The following is a 25,565-nucleotide window of genomic DNA, read 5'->3' as shown; positions in this document are numbered from 1 at the left end:
AACAAATGCTGGCGAGGATGCGGAGAAAGGGGAAACCTCCTACACTGCTGGTGGGAATGTAAACTAGTTCAACCATTGTGGAAAGCAATATGGAGGTTCCCCAAAACACTAAATACAGAAATACCATTTGACCCAGGAGTTCCACTCCTTGGAATTTACCCAAAGAAAAAAACTTAGCAGATTCAAAAAGACATATGCAGCCCTATGTTTATCGCAGTACTTTTTACAATAGCCAAGATATAGAAGCAATCCAAGTGTTCATCAGTAGATGAATGGATAAAGAAGAGGTGGTACATATACACAATGGAATACTATTTGGTCATAAGAAAGAAACAAATCCTACCATTCGTACCAACATGGATGGAGCTGGGGGACATTATGCTCAGTGAAATAAGCCAGGTGGAGAAAGACAAATGCCAAATGATTTTCCTCATTAGCAGAGTAAAACAATGAAGCAAAACTGAAGGAACAAACTAGGAGCAGACTCAGAGACTCCAAGAATGGACTAGTGGTTACCAAAGGCGAGGGTATGTAGGAGGGCAGATGGGGAGGGAGGGAGAAAGGGATTGAGGGGTATTATGTTTAGTACACATGGTGTGGGGGATCACGGGGAGAACAGTGTAGCACAGAGAAGGCACATAGTGGATCTGTGGCATCTTGCTGTACTGATGGACAGTGACAGCATTAGGGTATGGGTGGGGCCTTTTCATGTGAAACCTTCATAAGAGTGTATATCAATCATACCTTAATAAGAAATATTAAAAAATTAAAAAATATAAAATAAATAAAAGGAAAACAGATACATTTACAGATAGCCAAAGACTGAAAATTTTAAAAGAAAAACTCCTTAGCAGAAGTTATGGTTGGGCCAGACCTTCCCAAAGAGAAAAGTATGGTGCCAATTACTTAGTTAAATCAAGCAAAGGACTCTCTTTATCCCATATAGCTCATAATCAACTAAGGACTCCCCTATAGCTATAGATCTAGATTCCTACATGACTGGCTGAGATTAGAGCAGCACAATCCCTTTATCTAGGTTTCTATGTTCCTATCTTTATCACTCAGGCGTGACCAGCTTGTGCACTGTATCATGCAGTGTAGGATTGCAGTTAAGAAGGTGAGCTCTGGAGCCCGCAGACCCGGCCCCATGCTGGGCTCCATTCAACATGGAACCCAGGGCAACTTACCCGCTTCCTCCACCAACCCTCAATTTTCTCATCTGTGAAGTGGTGGCAGTGTTAGTGCCAACCTCAGAGGTTATGGTGAGGAGTGGCATAGCCACGCATGAATGAATGTGAGCTCTCATGAGGAGAAGGCATGGAGATCCGAGAAAGCAAGTCTGCAGAAGCAAATCCATCCCTGACAGAAAGATCAATGGTGTCCCCCACCCACCACCCTTCTCTGAGGAAAAGAAAGCAAATCTTGTTGTCCTAAGGTCTAAGACTTCATTATACCCCAGTATGGCATAGGTGAACCCCCCCGACTAGTGTCCTGGACTTCTGAAAAAATGACTATGGCATCACTTTGTTTGAAGAAACTAATAGGATGGTACTAAAACAGCAGAATCTGGCTAACGAAAATTCAAACCAAAGGCTATTTTAAGTCATGTATAAATAAAATCTTACCTACAAGGGTAAAGGAATGAATTGTTCAGTTTTTATGGATTCCAGAAAGCCCCAAACCTTCTTGATGTTCAGGAATAGATAGTAATTACTCAAACTTTTATCACTGGCTTTGAAATATATACTTCCAGCTTATGATTGGCCTTCACGGCACAAATCAGAACCGTATCTAATCAACGGATCAACTCTGGAACATCTATATAACTCTTCTGCTTTACAGAGCAGAGGTCCTCTTGGGAATCAAAACAAGTCATATATGGGCATTTAAGGGAACCCAGGATGGGTCCTTAGGGAAAGTGATGAGGTATTTTGAAAATAAACAGCTGCTTAGTAATTTATGTTTAGTATCTGTTTTTAAAGCTTTTCATTTACTCAGTGTAGGAGAATGTCTTTAAGTTTATGTGATGTTTATGGGTATGAGCAACTTTTATATAAGTACTCATAAAGTAATTCAAGCCCTAACAGGGTCTACTTGGTACAATAAAGTCAAGAGTAGCATATGGATGAAATGGATGAAGCATCACTTATCTTCTGCCAGCCTCTCCCCACTTTCAAGATACATGTTCACATTCCCATGGACTTTCTTAAATCCAAGTATGACATCAAAATTCCTTAAAGTTCTTGATACAGCAGATTGGAGCCCTGCCTCAGACAGACATTTCTCTACCAGATTTCTCACGGGTCAAGTCTAAAACTCCAATAAGAAAGCTGTCTTCCTATAAACCAGCACAAAGCACTGGGGTGTTTACAGACACATCCCAGGGATGTACGAGGACTTCCTAGTTAGACCTCCTTAGAGGCTTATCAAAGTCTTCAGGGCCCTCAGTAGGAGAGCTCCCTGCGATGCAGACCTGATACCTTTCAGACCTGTGAACTGACTCATCCCCTTAGAATCCTAGGCCATCAGTACTGGGAGGGCGGCTAAAACTCATCTAGCATGACTGCCCTCCCATTTGCTATTGATTTACACCATGATCACTACACAAAAGGATTACAAGTGCAGTGTAAAAAAGAAAGTGTACAATAAAATATTAAATATGAAAAATAATAAAGTGCTAAGATTAGGGAAAACAGAAGAACAGAAGGTCAAAACCAGGAAGAAAAATAACATCAAGATATCAAGCCAAGGGTCCTGCAGAATTCCTTAAATACAGCTTTGAATTTGACTTGAGCTTCCTGGCAGCTGAAGTGGAGAGGAAAACATGCTGGGTACCTGGTCCCTGTCTCTCTCATGGAAGCACAAGAGACTCACTTTATGGAGCAGGACACTCGGTCCCAGGGACGTAAAGGGGCTCTGGTTGTGCCAGAGCTAAGACAAAAACACCATTCTCCTAATTACCAGAGTAGTGTCAGCCCTTGCGTCACTCAACTTCAAATACATACGCATGAGGACTTCAATCACGGAAGTCTCTTGTGAATTCTTTGCTTGTTCTTTAAATTTAAGTATCAGACAAAAGCTTACAATCCGCAAACTCTGAACCCTTCTGCTGCTCTACAGCCAAGGGTTGGTCCAGCTCTGAGCTTCCCCGTGAGAACTCTGTCTGCTTTTCTCCCTTTCTCTCAATCAGGGGCTCTGCCAGAGCACCTAACAGGGAGGTGAGACACAATAATGGTAAAAGGGCTTAGCAAATTCTCTGCTTCCTCTTTTATTCCATTGATAGGAAGGCCTTCAGGCAATTTCACTAAAGTAGTTCTCCGTGTTCTCAGACTAGGGCCTTTGCTTACAGCCTATTAGCTACTTGAAAGATTTTAGGACAGTCAGAAGTAAAATAAATCGACAGTCATAATTTCCAAAGTCTTGTCTTTACCAAGTGTTTTATCATCAAAATGGAATAGGAAGCTGCTGTTATACCTCCACCCACTTAGTGGTTAATACCCAGCATCATTTTTAAACTCAATTTTGAGTTCTTTCTGTCACCCACTGGCCACATGTAATGATGGCCATTCTTAATGTCAAATAGCTGCTCGCACAGTGGAATCCCCCACTTTCAGGACCATCGTCCTTGGTATCAACAAGCAAGGCAAAACAGCTTAGAGAAGAGGCCCCCGACGTCCCCCACAAGGCCACACACCGCAGGGGAGGGGAATGAGGCTCTAGCTTCTAGCCCTGAGGTTTCCTAGAAGTATTAACACAGCTTGCATTCAGGCTTAAGCATTGATATTGTGGGAAAAGCTATTCGATGTCCTGGACTATTAGAAAAATCTATCTTTAAAATGTTCTGTTCTCCAGTTCACTGAAAAATGACTACAGAGCCTTCCCCTGCTTTTTTTGGATGTGATAAGGGATAAGGAGTTAGCATGCAAAAGAAGAGGGAGGGACTATCTGGCACGAGGAGGAGACACTATTTCTATCCCCTGGACGTGAAAAGCCTGGGTGAAGGGTCTCTTCATCCTCTGGGAGGATCTCTTGGGCTCCCCCTGGGGGCGGAAAGCAGATGCACGCTAGAGCATCAGCAGAAGGAAGAAGTGCACGGGGCTCCCCCTTGTGGCCAGCTGTGGTGAGGCTCACCGGCCGCGGCTCCCCTGGGAGGCTCTTTGGAGTTCATAAAAGATAAAGGGAGGTTCTCAAGTTTTCAAATTTCGGGTCCCTGCTACACCGATCCATAGCTGAGGCTTGAGGTAGCGACGGTGAACCGATTTAATATAAAACAAAAAAAGGATATATAACAAACCATACAAATCCATTTCTTCTCTATTAAGAAGTCTTAGAAGAAGGGTCTGCGGCACAAGACCTCTCCTGCTGCTCACCAATCACAACCCAGAGTTCCCTATGAATATTCGAACGCAACTTGTCAATATTTGAGGATTAAAGGACCATCCTGAAAACTCCATGATGAAATCCGTTTAATGGCCATAAGTCTCATGTCAAAATGTGCCTATAGGACAGTAGGGGGAAAGCTAGGAGGGCAACGCTTGGTAAGGTAAATATCTTCAAAGTGATTGGTGAGTGAGTATTTATCAGATCTCCCAAGGGGGAGAGGACTTGCCACGCATAAAAGCTGTGGAAGAAATCACAACAGGAACACTTTATAGGGCAGTATTTTTAAATGTTATATTTCTATATGTACAAAAAAAGATACACAGATACACCAAACTTAAAGGAAAAACAGAAGAGAACTCAAAAAAGTGCTTTAAAAAACAGGCAAATATCCTTTATATATATGAACTTCTTTAAAAGGAACTTTTACAAATCAACAAGGAAAAGCAGTTAAGTCCTTGACAGACTGGTGGATAACAGGCCATTTTCATAAACATAGAGAGATGGTATACTTCGAGGAAAATCTTCTATTGCACAGCAACCAAAGGAATATGTATTAAAATCAACAATGAGAAACTATGTTTCTCTCCAAAACAGGGAAATAACTTTTTAAATGAAATCTCCCAACACTGAGATAGTGCAAAGAGCATTTTCATGTACTGCTGGTGGAAGGCAAACAGCCCAAGTCTTTGGGGAAACAATTTAGCAACATACAGCTGAGGCCTCCAAAGTGTTCATCCCCTCTGGTCTGGTAGTTCCATTCCTGGAAGTCTAGCTTATGGACATACTCTAAAATAAAGAAAGTGCTTTTTTAATGCGAAGAAGCTGTTATTCTCTGCCGCACCATTCACAGTGGTGAATGACTGGGAATAATCTAAACACCCCTAATGAGTGTGCTGGATAAATAACTATGGTTTATACACATGGCAAGTTATGTAGAATGATTTTTTCTGTATTTTTAAAAAATTACAAATATAATACAGAAATACACTCTCGTTATTTTAAAAAATTCAAACACAGAAAGCAGCATAAAAGGCAAAGACCCTCCCATCCCATCCCTGCCCTTACCACTTTCCTTTCCTTTCCCAAATCTAATTCCTTTCCCAGGAGGATCCACTATTTGAAGTTTGATGTGGATCCTCTCTAGACGTTTTTCTAGGCATTTATTTACATGTATATGTACATATACATAGTCTTGTTTTCTTCTATGAAAATGGGCTCACACCATCTGTAAGACTGTGTAATTCACTTAAATATTTCTAGGTCAGTACACATAGGTTTATGTCATTCATTTTTAACTGCTCTCTGGAATCCCACAGGATGAATATAATTTAACCATTCCCTGTCTGATGTACAGTAAGGTTTATAACATCACAATAATGTTGCTCTAATAAACACCCTTATATGTATACATATATATATGTGTGTATATATATAAGCATTCATAGAGTTTATAAAAATACAGGGAAAATCCTTACATCACAATGGTAACCAAGTTCTACATACAGTATAATTTCAACTATACAAAAATATATTTTGTAAAAAAGGACAGAAAACAAACAGAAAGTCTAAAATAACAACAGTAGTTATTTCTGAGTAGTGGGATTATGGATGTTTTTCTGTTAGTTACTAAATTTTTCTGTATTTTCCAAATCCTCTCTAGTGAACAAGTATTACATTATAATGGGAGAAGAGTAAAATTAATTTCTAAATAATAATCATTCTTATTCTGTTACTTACATGATGGTAGATGGTAGAGCTGAAGGTTATTGAAAGAAATAGAGTATTCGTTTATTTAGAAAGCAGCTGTCGGAATTGAACAACAAATGAAGTTACCGAACTAGCAACAGCATTTAGACCACTCAACTAGCCGACATGAATAGAGAATAATCAGCTCCCTAATGTGAAAGAATGGTGGTTTCAACTAAATATAGCGTGTAGGTAGACAGTTAACGCAGCTAGCAAATCCAAAAGAACTGGCAACATATGTCCAAAAACTTGTATACAAATGTTCACACCAGCATTATTGGTAATAGTCAAAAAGTGGGAACCCATGTGTCCATCCACCAATGAATGGATAAACAAAATGGCATATCTATTCAATGGAATACTATTCAGCCATGAAAAGGAATAGAAGATGACCCTTGAAAACACTACGCTAAGTAAAAGAAGTTCATGAAAGGCTAGCATTTTTGATTCCATAACATTGTATGATTCCAGTTACCAGAACAGGTAAATCCATTGACACAAAAAAGTAAATTAGTGGTTGCCCATGGCTGCAGGATTGGGAAGAAATGGGAATGACTGTTAAGGGTTTCTTTTTAGGATGATGAAATGTTCTGAAATAAGATAGTGATGGTTACACAATTCTATGAACATATTAAAAACCAGTGAATTGGACCCTTTAAAAGGGTAAATTTTATAGTATCTGAATTATATTCCAATAAAGCTGGTATAGAAAATAGCTAGTAACAATGAATTTAGTTGAAAAAACGTAGTTGATAAAAAATTAATTTAGCATACATATACACAATGGAATATTATTCAGCCATAAGAAGAAAACAAATCCTAAAATTTGCAACAACATGGATGGAGCTACAGGGTATTATGCTCAGTGAAATAAGCCTGGCGGAGAAAGACAAGTACCAAATGATTTCACTCATATGTGGAGTATAAGAACAAAGGAAAAACTGGAGGAGCAAAACAGCAGCAGACTCACAGAACTCAAGAATGGACTAACAGTTATAAAAGGGAAAGGGAACGGGGAGGATGGGTGGGAAGGGAGGGATAAGGGGTGGGTGGGGGAGAAAGGGGGCATTACGATTAGCATGCATAATGTGGGGGAGGCACGGGGAGGGCTGTACAGCACGGAGAGGACAGGTAGTGATTCTACAACATCTTACTACGCTGATGGACAGTGACTGCAGTGGGGTATGTGGGGGGAACTTGGTGATGGGGGGAGTCTAGTAAACATAATGTTCCTCATGTAATTGTAGATTCATGATACCAAAATAAAATTTTGAGAAAGACCCCAGAGGACTCCCTTACCCCTTCCACCATGTAAGGAAGAAGGTACAGGCTGTGAACTGGGAAGAGGACTCTCGCCAGAACGTGACCATGCCTACACCCTGATCTTGGACTTCCAGGCCTCTAGAACTGAGAAATAAATTTTTGTTATATATAAAAATAAAAATTACATTAATTTAGCTTGTAAATAGTCTGCTCTACTACTGAAAATTATTTTCTGTGAACAATTAGCCAGATATAAACCTTTTTTTCATTCATGTCCTGATGACATCAAAGGAGAAACAATTAAACAATATATAAGTAATTTTATTATTGAAAGTAGTAACTTATTAAAGAAAAATAGCAAAACTTAACCAAGACAGTATAATCTAATTGGGCAAAAATGTATTATTTTGGGGAAGGAGAAAGGACAGATTGAAAATTAAGATTATAGGGAAAATTTTGAATCATGAAGATATTTAACTACAGAACCTCCTGGGTGATAATATGAACCATTTATGCAAACTTGATTTCTTATAAACTGCTACACATAAGGGGCATGTAATCAAATTTGGTGATGTGAGAAACTTTGCATGGAAATGAAAAGTCAAGTGCCACAGGTGAATTTAGTGAATGCCAAGAATTATAAAGGGTCCTGTGGCCTCTGGAAGCTGAAGGCCTTGGTTAACGAAGGCACACATTCTCACTCCCTCAGTGTTTTTCCAGAGTTATCTTCCCAACTCTGAGTTTAAAGACATCACATTGGTAGGTTAGCACCAGCCTTCAGTGGGAGTCTTTACACCAAGAAATCAGTGAATGCTATATATCAGGGCTTTTCCCCCCCTTTTACTCAGTCTGTTGTTAAACATTTATCACCACACCATTGGTTATATTCCTGATATCTCTGGTTAAACAGCAGTCACAAAGGTTAAACACTGAGTCTCAGTTCTTGTTCTTATGACTGATGGATGCATTCTGTGGCCCTGTTCAGTGGTTTTGCCTCCCCCACTTAGCCGTGACTTCAACAAAAACACATATTCCTGCTTGCTGTTGCCAAGCTGCATGTGTGAAGAAGGGCGTGGTCTGTAAAGAGTCAAGCTCTTAGGCAGTAGGACCTTCCTGAAGGTCTGGAACAGCCCCCAGGTTTCCTCCCTCAGTGTATTTCCACATGAATAGCCAATCAGCACCTCACACTGGACAAAATGGATCCTCCCTCCACCTCTCTGAAAAGCATCACATTTCCTGAGCAGAAACTTGGAAACCATCCTCAACAATGCTAACCTCTTGGCAGACCCTGCTCATTTCACTCCCTGTTAATCTTTCCAATCAAATCCCCTCTCCAATTCACTTTGATGTGGTCCCCCAAATCCCCCACCATCCCCCATACTGCCCCCTCTCATCCAACCTTTATACAGTAGGTTGCTGGGCTGAACATTTCAAAAAGCAAGAGGGAGCACGCCATTCCCTGCTTAATAATTCCTCATTACTCTCCATCAAGTTTTACAAAGCGCAAATTTCCTTGGCACAGTTGAAAAGGTCCTTTAGCACCAGACTCTGGTCCACCTCTACATTTACCTGTTACCAATAACTCCCTGGTCACTAACCTCTCTCTGCTTATTGTTTGCTGGACACACCAGTCTTTCTGCTCTGTGCCTCTGCTTCATCCTGGAGAAGTCAACAGAGGCCTTAGTCTGCACCCAGCAAATCACCAGGTCCCTCTCTTAGCTATGTGGGCAGCAGAGTACTTGCTACACCATAGTTTTAAATGGGTGTAAGAGTCTGTCTCTCCCTACTTGGGGCGTTGAGCTCTGTGAATGTCTTTGCATTCTGCAGTCCTAGGACCAGAGTCAAGCTTTTTGTATTCCTAGAGCTTGGCTTACTTTTTGTATCCCTAGGTATGTAGTACCTAGCTCAGGGCCTGCAGAGAGAGAGGCTACTCCCATCTGTAAAGTAGGCACAGTACCATTTACCTGAGCTGGTTATTGGGAAGATTAAATGAGATGGTGGATGCAAACACGTGCAGCATAGTGCATGGCACAAAAATATGGGTTCACTTTCCCTGGAAGAGCCCCAACAAAAGAACCATCACATTATACATTTATGCAGCAATCTGCAATTTACAGAGTTCATCCATCATTCAAATGTAGAGAAGGAGAGCAACAGATCAAAATATGTTTTCAATTTTCTTTGAATTCAGAGGGTTCTGTTTCAATTCAAAACTCCTTTCCCTGGCCCAGCATTTATCTGTAAGAAGGTTAACCAGGCATGATGGAATCAGTTCGGCTAATCTTTAAAATAAAGACCTTAAAAATGCTCTATGTATAAGAGCTTTCAAATTTCCTTCCCCAGAAGCTACCTTATTAGATGTCATGTTAAACAAGATGTTAAAAGCAGGGCTGTTCTGGGTGAAGCAGGATCTGAACCACCCACCAGACCTCCCCTTGCTGGGCCATTCCTTTGCAGAACCTAGAGGCTCAGAAAATACACCTTTCAAAACACTCCTTCACTCTATAAATGTGGAAAACCAAGCAGAGAGAGGTCTAGAAGCTTGCCCAAGGTTCTGGAATCCAGTAAATCCGGCTGAGGATCTCATACTCTTTCCACCACATCATACTGCCTCCAGAGTCAAGACCACAGTCTGTGGTCTCAGGACCAAGGGTTGACTACACATGACTGTTTATCGTCTATAAATGTTGCAACTCTACAAATGCAAGGTAGCTGGAAGTATAAATGATTCAATCTGTTTCCACTTGACAAAGGTCAAATGGAAGAGTATTAATATCAGCTTTCCCTTAAGGAGAAAAGAACAGCATTGTCTGGCTGCCCACAGAGTAACAACCCAACCATAAAAGGAATATATCAGTTTCTGGAACAAAGATGAAGGAAGTCAAAGACCCACCTCCCAGATTATTCTAGAGGTAAGAGTTAACTAGCCCAATTACTGCCAGGTTAATGCAGGATCTGCTAGCAGAGATTGCTCCATGCTCACCCATAGCTACTTTCCCCTTCTTTCTTAATTATAGTACCCTGATTTTATTTAGGGTGTCCCAAGAAGAAAGAGTAATTTCCCCAGGCTCTCCTGCAGATAGTTATGACCATACAATTAAGTCCTGGCCAATGATAGTTAAGTAGTCATTGAGTAGGACTTCTGGCAAAACCCTCTAAAGGGGCATGGCCTTTGGCCATTTTCTTCTTTTCTGTTCTCCTTTCTGCAACCTGAAACTTAGATGTGATGGCTGCAGCTCCAACAGCTGTCTTCTCACTGTGAGGATGAATAGCCTTGCACTAAAGATGACAGAGCAGAAAGAAAATTACTCAGTTCCTGGTGACTTCATGAAGAAGCCATCAAAATTGCCCTGAACTGTCCTACCTCTACCTTTTTTATGTGAGAGAATAAACCCTTATAAGATAAATTTACAGTAGTTAGGTCTCTTTTCCTAGCAGCCAAACCTTGGCCCCATTGGCAGAAGCTAAGGAAGCCATACAGACATACTTAGCAGATCTCTGTATGTGGTTAACAGATGTGGTGACTCCAGGAAAGGAAGAAATTCACCACATATCCTTCCCAACTCCTTGACAGATTTTCAAGAATATAATTCCAGAGCCAGTTAGCGGAGAGTAAACATTCACAAGTTAAAATTAGATGATCAGTAGCCAAACTTATCAAAGTTTGGCAGAAAGAATAAGTCCGTGAAAGCAGTGGGTGTCTGGGGGAGCAGATTGGGGACGCTGCATCACTTCTTCCACTATATCTGACCAGGAGAGGGGCCTCTTTTTGTATCTCTTCAAGAGAGCTGAATTCCTGACACAGGGCTGGCTTCAGATCAGCACACTGTCTCCCACATCTCAATGGTACCAGCCACTGCTTGGTCAAATGTGGGGCCTAAACAAAGGACAGAGGCTCTCAGTGGAGAAGTCTGAGGGAACTCCACATTCCTGTTCCACCTAAAAATGCAACCGAAACTGTGTCACCCTAATTAACAGGCTGACACCCATACCCAGGCTCCTCAGCTGTCTCTGAGGGGCATCCCGGTGGTGCCAGGAATCCCCTTACCACAGCACCATGGTAAAACAAGGTCCTTTAAAAGGGGTTCTCCAGTTTTCTTACTTCATCAGCTACTTCCGTGCTGTACAATCTTAGGCGGGGCAATTAATCTCTCTACGCCTCAGTGTCCCCATCTGAAAAATGGATACGATCATAGCACTCACCCTAAAGGGCAGTAGTGAGGCTCACATGAGTTCACATTTATAAAGTAGTGATGATAGTGTTTGGCACAACGTAAGTCCTCAATACATGTCAGCTATTAATATCACTGAGTTATTTTTACTTCTTTTCAAAGAAAACTACTTTTAAATTTCTCCATCATTTTTTTCCCATTATCAACAGGTGTCACCTTGTCTTTCTTCTCCACATTTTCCAAGAGCTGACACTCTTGCTCTGCGTAAAGGACAACCCCCTTCTGTGCATTACCTTCTTCACACCCCATTATTTTTTTTACCTGAAACCTTAGATAGGTCCCTTAGATATATACAGGCACTACCAGTTTTCAGCCCGTCCAATGTTCCTATCTCAAGCCACACAGTCATAACTACACCACAACCATACCTCTTGAGACTGCTAGTTGAAATGGAAGAGTGTCTATCAGTTAAGCCAGGTGATAGACCTACTATGATTCTATGCCACTTATCCTCCTAAGGCGCACATAGGAAAACAAAACAATTTCACCAATCGTTTAGCTTTAAAAATGGATTGAAATTTGGGAAAGACATCCAAATAGAGTGTAAGTTGTTTTAAACATTGGATATACCTGATAGAATAGCTCCAATAACATCTTCCGGCAAGCTCGCTTATAAGGCTCATGGGGCTACTGCTTCCTCCCGGGTAAGTGCCATCCAGGTAGTCACAAGCGACGACTGATTCATAGATCAGGTGACATTGGCTGTTCTCCAGGCCAGGAATTTGGCCAAAAGGGTGCTTTGTGTAGTACCATTCAGGCTTGTTTCTCACGTTAATGTTGATAACTTCATGTCTTAGAAAGCAGAGGGAAAATAAGGCAGAACAAAAACGAGAGGCTTACCCAGGCAGAAGCAATCGATTTATAAAAATTAAATTTGCAGTAAGTTTTTTAACATCTAGGTCTTTTACAAAGAAAAATGCACAGCCATATCATTCATTGTCTTCCTTCCTACAGTTGTGTGTGTTGAATGTTGCCTGTGCCTTGTCTCCTGTGCTCCTTGTGATTCCTGTCTCTGGGAGGTTGAATCTCCTGCCCCAAATCACCACTAGGAAGTAGCAGAGCCAAGAATGGGAGCCCAGTAGGTCTGACTCAGAGCTCACATGCTTTTAGAACTCAAAAGTACAACTCTGCCTTTAACAGGTCACCACAGCATATGGTTAAGTGTTAGCAGTTATGGGCATGAATGCTGGCATCAAACCTCCTGGGGTCTGGACAGTCTAGCTTGTGATCTTGGCTGAATTCCTTAACCTCCCTGTGCTCAGTGCCCTTAACTGTAAAACGGGGGAAATAGTTATATCCACCTCTTGGCATGTTGTAAAGATCAAATAAGTGAATACTAATAAAGTGCTTAGGACAGTGCCTAGTATATAAGTATGCAATAACTGTTTAATTCTTCTTCTTAATTATTATTAGAGGTTCAAGCCTACAAAGTTTATTGAGGTGCTCACATATGATTAAAATAGGTTAAAGGAAATAAGTGTGTATATCCTTTGCTCAGGTAATTGTCTTAAATTCTAAAGTGGTTCTCAACCAAGAGTGATCTTGTCCCATTCCCCAGGGACACATAGCAATGTCTGGAGATACAATGTTTTTGGTTGTGATAACTGGAGGAAGAGGGGATTCAACTACCACCTAATGGGTAGACACCAGGGATACCGCTAAATATCCAGTAACACTCAGAAAACCTCCCCACACCCCTAACACATAATAAAGAATTGTCTGGCCCAAATGCCAATAGTGAAAGCATTGAAAAACTCTGCCCTAAAGAAATATTTACAATAATTTCTAAGCTGCCAATTTCTCATTCTGGGTAAAACATCAAGCGATTGTTACTTCAAATAGAGAACATTAGGGTCAACTAGAATTGAGCCAGAGGGAAGAATCAGGGCATACATGCTATACACATCACACAACAGAATTACATAATTTTATGTAAAATGTCTCTGTATTTCTCTGACATGAATCTGAAACTCTGAAGTTATCTCCTGATGATGGACTCGCCGAGACAAGAGCCGAAAGTCTGGAGTAACCCGTTATCAACCTACTGGCTTTGAGGCCAGCGGCATTACACAGTCCCCATTCCAGGGAAGTTGCTCTACCTTCCAAATCCAGAACTCCCTGCAGGAGCTGGTCTTGCAAAATTCCTTCTGGAAGGACATATACCCATTTCTATGTCAGAACCTTCAAGGCACCTCTTGATAGTGAGGTAGGGCAGAGACATGGAACAAGCATCATGATTAATTTTCCTGCCTATAATGAAAATGCTCAGATATAAGTAGCACAGTAAGAACAGCAGGGACTCCATCTTAAGGCCAAGATTCCATTTCAATTTAAAAACCAGGGAGGTAGGAGGTAAGATTCCTAACGTATTTTATGGTAATTGGCCAATAACCTACCCTGTCTTATGGCAGGGCAAGCAGACCTAAATGATATGTTCCCACTGCTTGAGGGTAACCACTATCTTGGAGAACATGATCGAGAAATTCCTTGTGTTAAGCTGACAATATCTAGAAGACAGACTGGATGGTGACATGATGTCTCTCACCAGAGACAGACATCATGAGGCAACATGTAAAGCCTACTCCACACCCCCACTCCAGCCCTTTGACCCATTTTTGAAAACCTTAAAAGACAGAATCCAAAGCCTTAGCCGCACCTCCTCTCCGAGGTTGGTTTTACATAATCCCCTTTCTTCAAGTGTGTACTTTGCCCTAAATAAAGACTTCTTGCTGCTCAACTTGCTGCATTTTGTTTCTGTGGTCTTCCAGTGGTAAATGTCTTTCTTGTATCACTACTTCATTCAATTTTCTAGACTTAAGCACTAGTCTTCTCTCTCTGTCCTACTTCAGACAAGTAGGGAAGGGCTGCTGAGATCTCTGATTTGGGCTTGCAAGTTCCCATCACCTGGGTGATCAGGACGGGACTGCAGCTGTACAATCACGCTCTTTAGCAGCCTGCCCCCAGATCTCCTTTCTTTGCCTTTGGGAAGTTCTCAGAAGATAATCTGACTCCATCCAGTGCTCTGCGGCTCCCCCATATCCTGGGGTGGTAGGAGCTTAGTTAACACGCGGTGCAGATTCAAGGGGACCCTGGCTTCAGGAGTGGGCAAGGGATCTGCCCTAAGAGGAGCAGGAATGCAATGAGCTTCCCTTCCCTCCCTCTGCTCTTCCTTGCACTCTGCTGCCAGCACAGCTGCTGTCATTTGCTGCTAAGTCTCACTTTAGTAATTCCTTCCTTACCGACACTCCTCTGGCCTGCTCGAGAAGTCTTTCTTAGTCAGAGAAAAGACCTCTCCCGGACCTGGGTTGAGGTTTCACCTAGTGCTCAGGGAATGACCTCCCCAGATGCAGCTACCTGACAATAGCAGTCCCTTTTATTTCATTGTTTGGAAGTATTTGTTCATTAAAAAAATATTTTTAAGCACTTACTGTGTGCCAGGCCCTCCTCTAGACCAAGAGTAAAAGAGACAAAAGTCCTTAACCTCGAAACCTTACCATTGGGGGTGGGGTGGTGGTGAGGTGGGGGTGAGTGTAGGGGTGGGGCTGGGTGTGAGGAAAGTCACCAACAAATAAGAAAATGCTGGAGCTGGAAAGCGAAATGAAGAGAACAGAGCTGATCTAAAGGTGCCTGAGATGTGGGCGGGGGTACCCGGTATGGAGAAGTCAAAGAAAGCCAGGGCCTCAGCTGTGTCCTTCTTTCACAAGCTTTAAGGGAGGGATGGGGTGGGGAACCCGAACCCACTCACCAGCACCATCATTCAGTTTATGCTGAGTTGTCCTAAAAGTTTAAGGCACAAACACAACTCTAAGAAAAAGCTCTCTATCTCAGGAAGGCCGCTAAAGAACACTTTGCTAACCATTTATTGGCTTTGCCTCAGTAGAAAGCAACAGAGAGCCCTCTGGAATCTGAGCAGGGTGCCCCTAATTTTAAACCGCCCCTGTGGGGCACTTCGCCCCCTGCTTCTCACAGGATGCCTTTGGCCCCGAGGACAAGGCGCGTCCTGAGCGCACAGGAGCAGAACAGCGTGCTGTAGCTGCGGATCAGGCCCTGTGGCACCGGCCCTGGGGGTATGCATCCTGCGAGGGAGGGGAGAGGGAGGGATGTAGCCCGGTGGCTGGATAAGCTCACCCGCCTCCCAGGACCCCAAGCCGGCTGCGCGTGCTTCGCTTCCCGAGGCCCAGAGATGTCACTTTCATTTCACAGGTGGCTTTTGGGCGGAGGAACCCATCAAGTTCCTCCCCGCTGTGCTGGTAAGGGAGCCAAGGTCGGTCTACTCCCTCCAGAGAAAGCATCCCCCAGCCTGGCAGTGCCCCCCACCCGCAGGCCGCTGTCCGCAGGACTCACCTTTCCCCAGGGTCCTGCTCTTATCCTCAGCCACGCCTCCTGCCCCAAATTCAATTACTGAGCCACTGAGCTCTGGGGGGCAGAGGGGACGTGATCTGAGCCGAGAGCTAGGGTACCTTAACCAAGAGAGGCATCACCCCAGATTATTCGAAAGCCTAAAGAGTAGGAAGAGTGGGCAAGAAAACCCCTTCTTTAGTAGAGCATTCGGGGGGAAGGTCACCTCCACATCAATAATCCGTTAAGAATGGGCACTTAAAGTCCAGCACATATTTCAAGGGGGTTTAATGAGAATTGACCAGGTAATGCTAATATGTTCTTTCCCATTCTAAGCCCTCCCTCCTGTATTTCTACGACACTTACACACGTCTGTAAAATGAGAAAGGTTTTGTTTGTTTTCACTTTTCTTAATAAGGCCACACTTCTACATGATACAGCAGTTAAGAAAAACTTGTCCGTGTTGACCTCTTGCCCTGTCCTGACAGTGACTGCCTCACTTGCCTCACCCTAGTTCTGGCTCTGAAAAATTGGTGATGAAACAAGATACTTAGATGCAAAGACAAATTTGTAAGCTCTCTCCAACCCCCAGCATAAATTTCAGAGAAAACCCTTTCAGTTTCTAAGGTCACATTGCCAACGGCCTAGCAATACAGGAGCCGACTGGATAGCATTTCCACCTACGTGAGATAAAGGAGATAGCTGGCCTTTGCTCTGACCCTGATCAGCTGAGGTCCTAAAATTTAGCAGGTGGAAAGATAATTTCAACTTTTTCAGGACTGAGGTGAAAGAGGAACTACTTGTAAATAAATGGATTTTGTAGGATTTCACAGGTAAAGAAGAAAAGAAAAGTATATGTCTCACTCACACTGACTGATTTCCATAGATTACTTTATTTGATTCCCAAACTACTCAGTTAGACATCTAGTATGATTACTGGTTTACAAAATAGAAAGCAACCTTAGAAAAATGAAATTATTAGCCCAGTGACCAGCTACTAGGGATAAACAACGTAAAAAGTCTACAGCCTGATTCGAATAAACTGCTAAAGATGATAACAATCTGGAGAGGATAGAATATAAGTCCCAAAAAAGATATATAACACATAATGGCTGCTCAACAGAAGTTAGCTGAATCTAAATATCTTCATGAAAATTCCCACTCAGAGAAACTATACCTCCATATTCTCAGGATAGTTTGGACTTGGGATACTGAGTCACCTCAACAAGTTCACAGAAGTGGGTGTATAAAACAAAGCAAATTTATTAATTTGCAAGAAGACTTTTAGAACATCATGCAGACGAGAAATGTTCCCTGCGTCCTGGGCAAGCCACATGGGAACCAAAGATGAGAAGGCAGCTTATGCTTGGCAAAGCTGGCACAGGAGCAGGGCAGGAGGAGTCAGGGAATGAGGTCCAATAGCGGGGTCTTTGTTCATTTCTGTGGTCCTCTAACCCGTGGACAGGTACCGGCCAGGAAGACCAGTATTCCAGTCAGTCTGGCTTGTACATCTCTTTGGCCAGTGCCTCAGGGGCAGGGTTTACTTGGTAGCATTTCTCCTTTTCCTCTTTCATAATTTTGTGATATTTATTTTATTTACTAATTTTGTTTAGTGTTTTATAAGCATTATCTCCCAGTTACACAGACTTGCATTTGCCAAAGTTGAGTGACTCCTATATACCGCGTTCACCCCTTGTGGCGGTGACGACAGCGATACGTACACAGACCTGGTTCACTTCAGTTGTTTATTGTTGCTCGGAAGGCCGGGAGAAGGTGAGTGAGAAGAAGCAACAGCCGGGGGGAGCGAATGAGAGGAAGAATGAGAGGAGACAGAGACAGAGATTGAGAGAGAATGAGAGTGAGTGAGTGAGAGAGTGAGAGAGTGAGAGAGTGAGAGAGTGAGAGAGTGAGAGAGTGAGAGAGTGCTTCTCTTTCCTGCTTATGCCTTATATAAAGGAAGCTGGCCTATGGTGATCAAGATCATGCAAGCCTATAGGAGCAACTTCCTTATGCTAATGCCACCAAACCAGGCAGGGTGGCGCCCAGGAAGCGTGCGCCACCTTAGGGCATTGGTCAACTAGAGTGGAAGGGCGGTGTTCAGCCATAGTGGGACTCAGCCTCGGCCGTAGGCCGGCCCCTACATCTCCCCCTTTTTTGTTTTTTAGCACAATGAGGCTCGGGGACCATGCCTGTCTTAGGTTGTCAGGGAGGTGCAGCATCCTTACCCGTCATAAGGCAACAGACAGCTAAGGTCTGCACCCTGTCTTAGGTTGGTATGCGTACCTCCTGATCTTACCCGTCTTTGACTACTGGTCCAACATATTGTGCTACACCCTAGGGGAGATGCCTTCTTCTATAGCTGCCATGGCCTGCACCAGAGCCATCCGCACTTTCCGATGTTGCCGTTGCATGGAACAGAACACCCATGCCTGACCAGGCTTTGGTGGCATTTAGCATGGCTTCAGCAAACTGAGCTACAGACAACGCCTCTAACTTTTGGGGACTAACATTCAATATTTCTTGCCATAGCTGAGTGGTGAGCACATCAAACTCACTGGACCAATTGGTGGATAACATCTTGCCTAATTCCCTGGACAGATTGGCAGCTTTAGAGAGGTTATGAAAAGGAATGCCAGCAACACATAGAGCTGTCAAAAGGCAGATATGGGAGATTAAGTGTACTATAGGTAGAGAAAAAGGCAGGAAAGGTATGTGCAGTTTCAGTCACCGGGAGTGGAATAGGCCAAGCCTTCACCAGACCCCATAGTTCTCTGGGTTCCGCTATCGCCTGCTGAAGAATCAGTAGCAGGATGAGCATCAGTGGCATCGGCATCTCGCACTTCCGGTTCTGGTCTTGCCACTCTCCGTGTCAGGCGTTCAGGCACCCAGATGGGATTGTTTCGGTCCTGTGGGAAAACACAAACAGAGCCTCGGCTCCAGATTAACACTGGATCCGGGCCTTTCCATGATCCTTCCAATACATCCTTCCACATAACTGCGGGCATGTCTTTAGGCCTGGAACGGCGATTATGCCGCTCTGCTGCACTGTGGCCATCTTTGTCCAATGTCAAAAAATTTAAAATGAACAATATGATGTTAAGTTTGTCTCTGGGGGATCTGAAGTCTGCCCCTATTCCCCCTTTTTGTTTATAGAGAACATTTTTAAGGGTCAGGTTGGCGCGCTCTACCACGCCTTGCCCTTGAGGGTTATAGGGAATGCCCGTGGTGTGGGTGATATCCATTGTTTTTAAAAAGCTGAGGAGCGACTGGGATGTATATGCTGGCCCATTGTCAGTTTTTAAATGTTTGGGCTTTCCCCAGGCCGAAAATGCCTGGAGGCAGTGAGATATGACATCTCTAGATTTTTCTCCTGTATGGCAAGAGGCAAAAATGATGCCTGAGCAGGTGTCTACAGACACATGGACATATTTCATCTTACCGAATTCTGGAATATGGGTAACATCCATTTGCCAAATGTGATTGGGGAGTAGTCCCTTTGGATTAACTCCTTCTGAGATGGAGGGTAGGAGTGTGACACACCATTTGCAACTGACTACTATGGCTCTTGCTTGGTCTCTAGTAATATTATATTTTAGGCGAAGGGTATGTGCATTGACATGGAATTGTTTGTGAAATTGAGCAGCTTGTTCTACAGGGTCAAATAGAACTAAGATGTTAAACTCACGGGTCAGGGCATCGGCACGTCTGTTTCCCTCAGCAATGGGTCCTGGGAGGGAAGTGTGGGCTCTTACATGTCCAATAAAGAAAGGTTCTGATCGAGTCCATATTAGTTGTTGTAGCTTTCTAAAAATGTTGGCAACGGGGGAAGACTGGCTAATATAACTTACATTCTCTAAGATGGACACAGCAGTCACTACATACTGACTATCTGCTAAAAGGTTAAAAGGTTCCTGTGAGAAAAGCGTAAAGGCTTGTGCTACAGCCAACAGCTCTGTTTGTTGGGCTGAAGTGGTTGGAAAACTGAATGTCCAAGATTGGTCACCAGTGACCACAGTCCCAATGCCATTCTTTGACCCATCAGTGAACACCACCTTGGCTTTGGGTATGGGATTACATCTTGTGTTTTTAGGAAAGATGACGGGATTAGAGAGGCAGAACTGTAGCCAAGGATGTTTTGGGTAGTGGTTGTCAAAGGAAGCATTGGTGATGGTGTAAGCAACAGCCCATGCATCACAGCATGCAGTAAGACATTCAATCTGCTCAGCAGTATAAGGCGTTATTATTATGTTTGGGGGAATCCCAAATGTTTTTATAGCTGTCCTGATTCCCTTGATGATCAAATCAGCTATACTCTGAGGATACCATCTTAATGTTTTTCCTGGAGAGTGGGCCAGATATACCCAGAGAATTGGCCCTTCCTGCCAAAGTACCCCTGTTGGGCTATTATTACTGGGTATCACTATAAGGAATAGCAATTTGCCATAGTCTATTCTATCTACCTGGGCAAGCTGCAAGCGGGATTGGACTAGGCTCAAGGCTTCCTTGGCTCGCTTACTGAGAGAGCACGGAGATGATAAATCAGAATCGCCCTTCAGTGTCTCATATAATGGACTGAGCTCTTCATCTGTAAGCTTTAGGAATGGCTTTACCCAATTTATATCTCCAAGTAGTTTTTGAAAATCATTAGGGGTTTTTAATTGATCTGTTGTTATGGTCATTTTTAATGGCCTAGCAATAGTATCTTCCAATTTAATTCCTAAATACTGTTTGGTGCAAGTTGCCTGTATTTTCTCTGGTGTTAGTTCCAGACCCCATATCTTAAAGTGTGCTTGCAAGAAGCAGAGGGCTTCTTCTACTTTACTATTCTTTTCATGACATAAGAGAATATCATCCATATAATGATAGATAATTACATCAGGGAACTTTTTTCTAACTTCTGCCAGGGCCTCATGCACATACAACTGGCACATAGTAGGGCTATTTGCCATGCCTTGTGGCAACACTTTCCACTCATACCGCTCATCTGGGCAATCATGGTTGATGGCTGGTACAGTGAAGGCAAACTTTTTACAGTCCTCAGAATGAAGAGGGATGGAAAAGAAACAATCTTTGATATCTATTACAATTGATTTCCAACCTTTTGGCAGGGCCATAGGCAATGGTAAACCTAATTGCACTGATCCCATGAGAATCATCTGATTATTTACAGCTCTTAAATCATGCAGCAATCTCCATTTTCCTGACTTCTTTCTTATGACAAATATGGGTGTATTAAATGGGGAAGTAGAACTTTGAAGATGCCCTGCGGCAATTTGCTCTTGCACTAATGTGTCATTGATGTCCCTGCAAACTTTGAGGTACACATTTAAATCTTTATTTTTCCAAGGCCTGATAGCCTCTTTACACCATTTATTTGCTTGCTCATAGGCCAACTGTTTTACTAGGGGCATTGCTGTGTCAACATCTCCAAATATACGGCCTGCAGTTTGCATTAACTTTGCCAAGAAGTCTGCATAAGGCTCATTTGGTCCTTGGAGTACTTTAGATAATTGACCCTGTAAATCACCAATGCCCTGGAGTGTTTTCCAGGCCTTGACAGCTGCTGTAGCTATTTGCATATACACAGCAGGAGGGTAATTTATCTGATTATGCTGTCCTAGGTAAGGTCCTGTGCCCATTAGCATCTCTAGGTTCCACTGATTGTTCCCTGCGGCAGCGTTGCGCCGGGCAGTGTCTTGAGAAAGCTCTGCCCACGCAGTTTTGAATAGCAGGTACTGACCTCCAGTAAGGCATGCTCAGGCTACATTAGCCCAATCATCTGGTGTTAGATTCTGAGTGGCTAATGACTCCACTATGGCCACAGTGAACGCTGCTTGCACTCTATAGGTGATGGCAGCTTCCTTTAGGCTTTTAACAAGCTTAAAATCTAGGGCTTGATGGTATCTTTGCTGGGTGTTTGGATCTTCTATTACTGGGAAGGCTGCATTCCCCTCCATGTTTAGCCATTCCCTCCATCTATTCTTGCCCAATTGTTCTTGGCACCCCTGGCCACCACAATATGAGTAACTCTGGTAAAGGGGTGGCTCTGCTCTATAGGTTGGAGAGCAAAATGGATAATTTGGGGCGGTTGGCACAATCTCTTCTACCTTACTGCTCTTATTGGGGAGAGGGGCTGAGCTAGTCTCTCCTTCCTCTCTGCTTATTCTCAGTCGGCTCAGTGAGGAGCACAATGTGGGCCGATGTCCTCTCTGAGCAGCCCTAGCCTCTAACTCTTCTCCTGATAATTCTTGGTCCTCTTCCTCATCAGAGGACCCCCCCTGTGTAGATCCACTTTCAGATGCTCTCGCAGAGGCTCTTTCCTCTTTCACTTCCTCAAGAATCTCCTCTCCCTCCCTTATGGCTTCTCTACAACTAGGTTTATTCTCCTTTAGGCAGCTCTTAACCAGCCCCCATATGGGGAGCGTCCCAGCCGGGAGCGGCTCCCTGCGATCTGCGCTGCGCAGATCCTCGCCTAACTTTTCCCACACGGGGGTAGTGATTCTTCCTGCATCTAGGAACCACGGAGCATGCTTCTCCACTGTGTGGAGGAAAGCCCTTGCGGTTTTTGTTTTTAATGAGGTTCCGTTGGCCCTCAGGAGTGCTCTCAAAGGCTCTTCTACTCTAATTCGAGACTCTTCAGATCCCATGTTAGCGATTAAAGGATAAAAGGCTACTTCTAAGTGTATGGGTAAAGGGTACTCTTATCGCTAACCTGCATTCGTCGCTATACCGCGAACTTTCCTTGCTTCGTCGCTTTCCCGCGAACTTTCCTGGCTTCGTCGCTTTCCCGCGAACTTTCACTGGCGCCCTAACTTTTCATAACATTTTTGACAAAACAAAACAGTACAACAAAGAACACTATGACGGACAGACAAAACAGAAATCCCCACCACAGCCGCTTGCTATCTCCTTTCCTACTCCTACATTTGCTTTGCTCATTGGTCCACTCACCCTTCTCATCTGAGGCGCCTTCCCGAGCAATCCTTCCTAACGGGGTCCACAGGTACTGCTTCAGGGTAAGAAGCTTTATGGCGTCCGCGTCCGGCAGATTCTCCTCTGGGTGGTTGGAGAAAAAAACTCCCGGGTTTCGGCACCAGATACCGCGTTCACCCCTTGTGGCGGTGACGACAGCGATACGTACACAGACCTGGTTCACTTCAGTTGTTTATTGTTGCTCGGAAGGCCGGGAGAAGGTGAGTGAGAAGAAGCAACAGCCGGGGGGAGCGAATGAGAGGAAGAATGAGAGGAGACAGAGACAGAGATTGAGAGAGAATGAGAGTGAGAGAGTGAGAGAGTGAGAGAGTGAGAGAGTGAGAGAGTGAGAGAGTGAGAGAGTGAGAGAGTGAGAGAGTGAGAGAGTGAGAGAGTGAGAGAGTGAGAGAGTGAGAGAGTGAGAGAGTGAGAGAGTGCTTCTCTTTCCTGCTTATGCCTTATATAAAGGAAGCTGGCCTATGGTGATCAAGATCATGCAAGCCTATAGGAGCAACTTCCTTATGCTAATGCCACCAAACCAGGCAGGGCGGCGCCCAGGAAGCGTGCGCCACCTTAGGGCATTGGTCAACTAGAGTGGAAGGGCGGTGTTCAGCCATAGTGGGACTCAGCCTCGGATGTAGGCCGGCCCCTACACTATACAGTTTCAGGATTGGTGGGCCAGGCCACAGGGGTTAATGCTCATGCAAATCTAGAAGATGGTTAGGTGGCCCGGATGGGTCAGCGGGAAGCCAAGCACAGAGCAAGGAAACATGGTCCCTATCTGAGCGAAGGCTTGGGAAAGTGGAAGGGCCGGGGCTGACCACTTACTGCAGCCCCAGCGTGCGCATGCAGTGAAGCTGTCCGAAGGTCGTGCTTGCTTTGCCTGCCTCAGGCCAGCTGGCCAGCCCAAATGGCCTCTTTGGGCTTTAAGGGCTCCCCTCATGGGTCATCTCTAGTAAGCCAGTCTCCAGGAGCGCCAAACCAAGGAGGTGTGACTCGCATGGGCTTTGAAGTACGGCAGACTTGGGCTGCGTCCTGACTCCCTGCTCAGTAGTTGGATGTTCTCTGTATTTGGGCAAATGTTCTATTCCAAGCCTCAGTTTCCTCATTGGTAAAATGGGAATAACCCTTTGTAGGACATGCATAGGTAGCGCTGAGCACCGTGCCCGGCACAGACCCATAATCCAGGCAGTAGTAGCGTCTCAAGACAACAGTGGTCAATGAAGGATCTATATTCTCTACTGAATTGGGCCCCCAACGTCCCCATCAGTGCCACTGCTCCCTCCTCTAAAGCTTGGGGAAAGGGCAAGGCACTGGGGACCCAGACTGCCCCAGATGGTGAGAGGGAAGGAGTTATCGGTTCTCTTGCGCTTGGTTTGTTCAGAGTGGAGGACAAAGCTGCTTGTCCTGACTTTTTGGCCAACTCTTGGAAAGGGAAAGTCAGGTTTGATGCATGTCCTGCACAGGCAGCCAGAGGGGACAGAGAGGAGGGAAGGTTTTCTAGAAGAGGAAGGAGGGTCATTTTGGAGTGCCCAAGAGGTCTGTAAGAACCTCATGAGCAGTTTCGGGGTCTGTGAATATTTCCTGTAGAATGTGCATCCCCCCTCCATCTGTGTGGCCTACTCTGTGACATCAGTGGAATGCAAGCACCTCACAAGGGACATCCCTGTTGCCAAGGCAACCCCTTCACCTCAACGTAGACAGAGAGGAACAAGAAGCACCCTTCACCTCAAGGTAGACAGGGAGGAACCAGAACCACCCTTCACCTCAAGGTAGACAGGGAGGAACAAGAAGAACCCTTCACCTCAAGGTAGACAGGGAGGAACAAGAAGCACCCCAACTGTAAGACGCCTATTGAAGGGAAGGTGCACAGGAGGAGTACCACAGGTGTGTCTGGCAGAGAGAGTGGGCAAGGGAAAGAGGGCAGATGGAGGGTCTTCAGGCCTTGGGGTCGGCCGCAGGGAATACAGTACAGTGCAGTGCAGACAGCTGCAGTCTTGTTTAGTTCTCTGAGCTGTGACCTGGAACAAAGCACAGCTTCTTCCAGGGCCTCTGGCAGCTTCCATGGCTCTGAGCCTCCTTTCTACAGCCTGAATGTGACGGGAGAAGGGGAAGAGCAGTCTGGAGCCGTGACGGGGAGCTTAGAAAATGGGCTTTCCCTTTTCCACCCTCACCCCCGAAGGAAAGTGAGACAAGGATGCGCATGTCCTTACTGGATGGGTGGGGAGGCTCAGGGGGTCAAAGAGAGCCTTCATTCTGTAATGAAGCAAGTATTTATTGTGCACCTATGATGTGCAAGGTGCTGTGCTAGCGATCTGGTGGCCTCATGGAGTTTTGAATGCACACCAAGAGAAGGAATGCCTGGAATCCACTGCCCCAAGAGTAGGCGCCAACTGGAAATGGAAGCAGGGTCTCACACCAGCTCTAGCAGGCTCCTAGAGCTGCTAGAGCTGCTAGAGCAGGCTCCTAAACATCTAGGTGGGTTAAATAAAACCTGCAGGTTCCCTTCCTCCCAGGAAGCTCATGCAGTAATTCGGAGGTGTTTGTGATATACTCGAGGTCTGGGGAGTGGTGGTAGAGAGGACAACCAAGGGTGTTAACTGTGTCCTGGAAAATAGAAAACTTACCTGG

The 25,565-nt window shown here is 44.3% G+C and overlaps 1 protein-coding gene across 1 annotated transcript in view; it reads right to left on the bottom strand.

Annotated features, from left to right (window-relative positions):
* Window positions 1-25,565, bottom strand: part of GSTO2 (glutathione S-transferase omega 2) — an 87,856-nt gene that overhangs the window by 3,429 nt on the left and 58,862 nt on the right. The window contains 5 exon segments of the mRNA XM_057505389.1: window positions 11,144-11,269; window positions 12,195-12,262; window positions 12,265-12,416; window positions 15,592-15,700; window positions 15,969-16,040. Coding sequence (XP_057361372.1) covers window positions 11,144-11,269; window positions 12,195-12,262; window positions 12,265-12,416; window positions 15,592-15,700; window positions 15,969-16,040 — 527 coding nt within the window.

This window comes from Manis pentadactyla, chromosome 8 (assembly GCF_030020395.1).
Source record: "Manis pentadactyla isolate mManPen7 chromosome 8, mManPen7.hap1, whole genome shotgun sequence".
NCBI classification, from domain to species: Eukaryota; Metazoa; Chordata; class Mammalia; order Pholidota; family Manidae; genus Manis; species Manis pentadactyla.
Note: the sequence above shows the minus strand (reverse complement) of the source record. Positions and strands in the feature narration are given on the sequence as shown.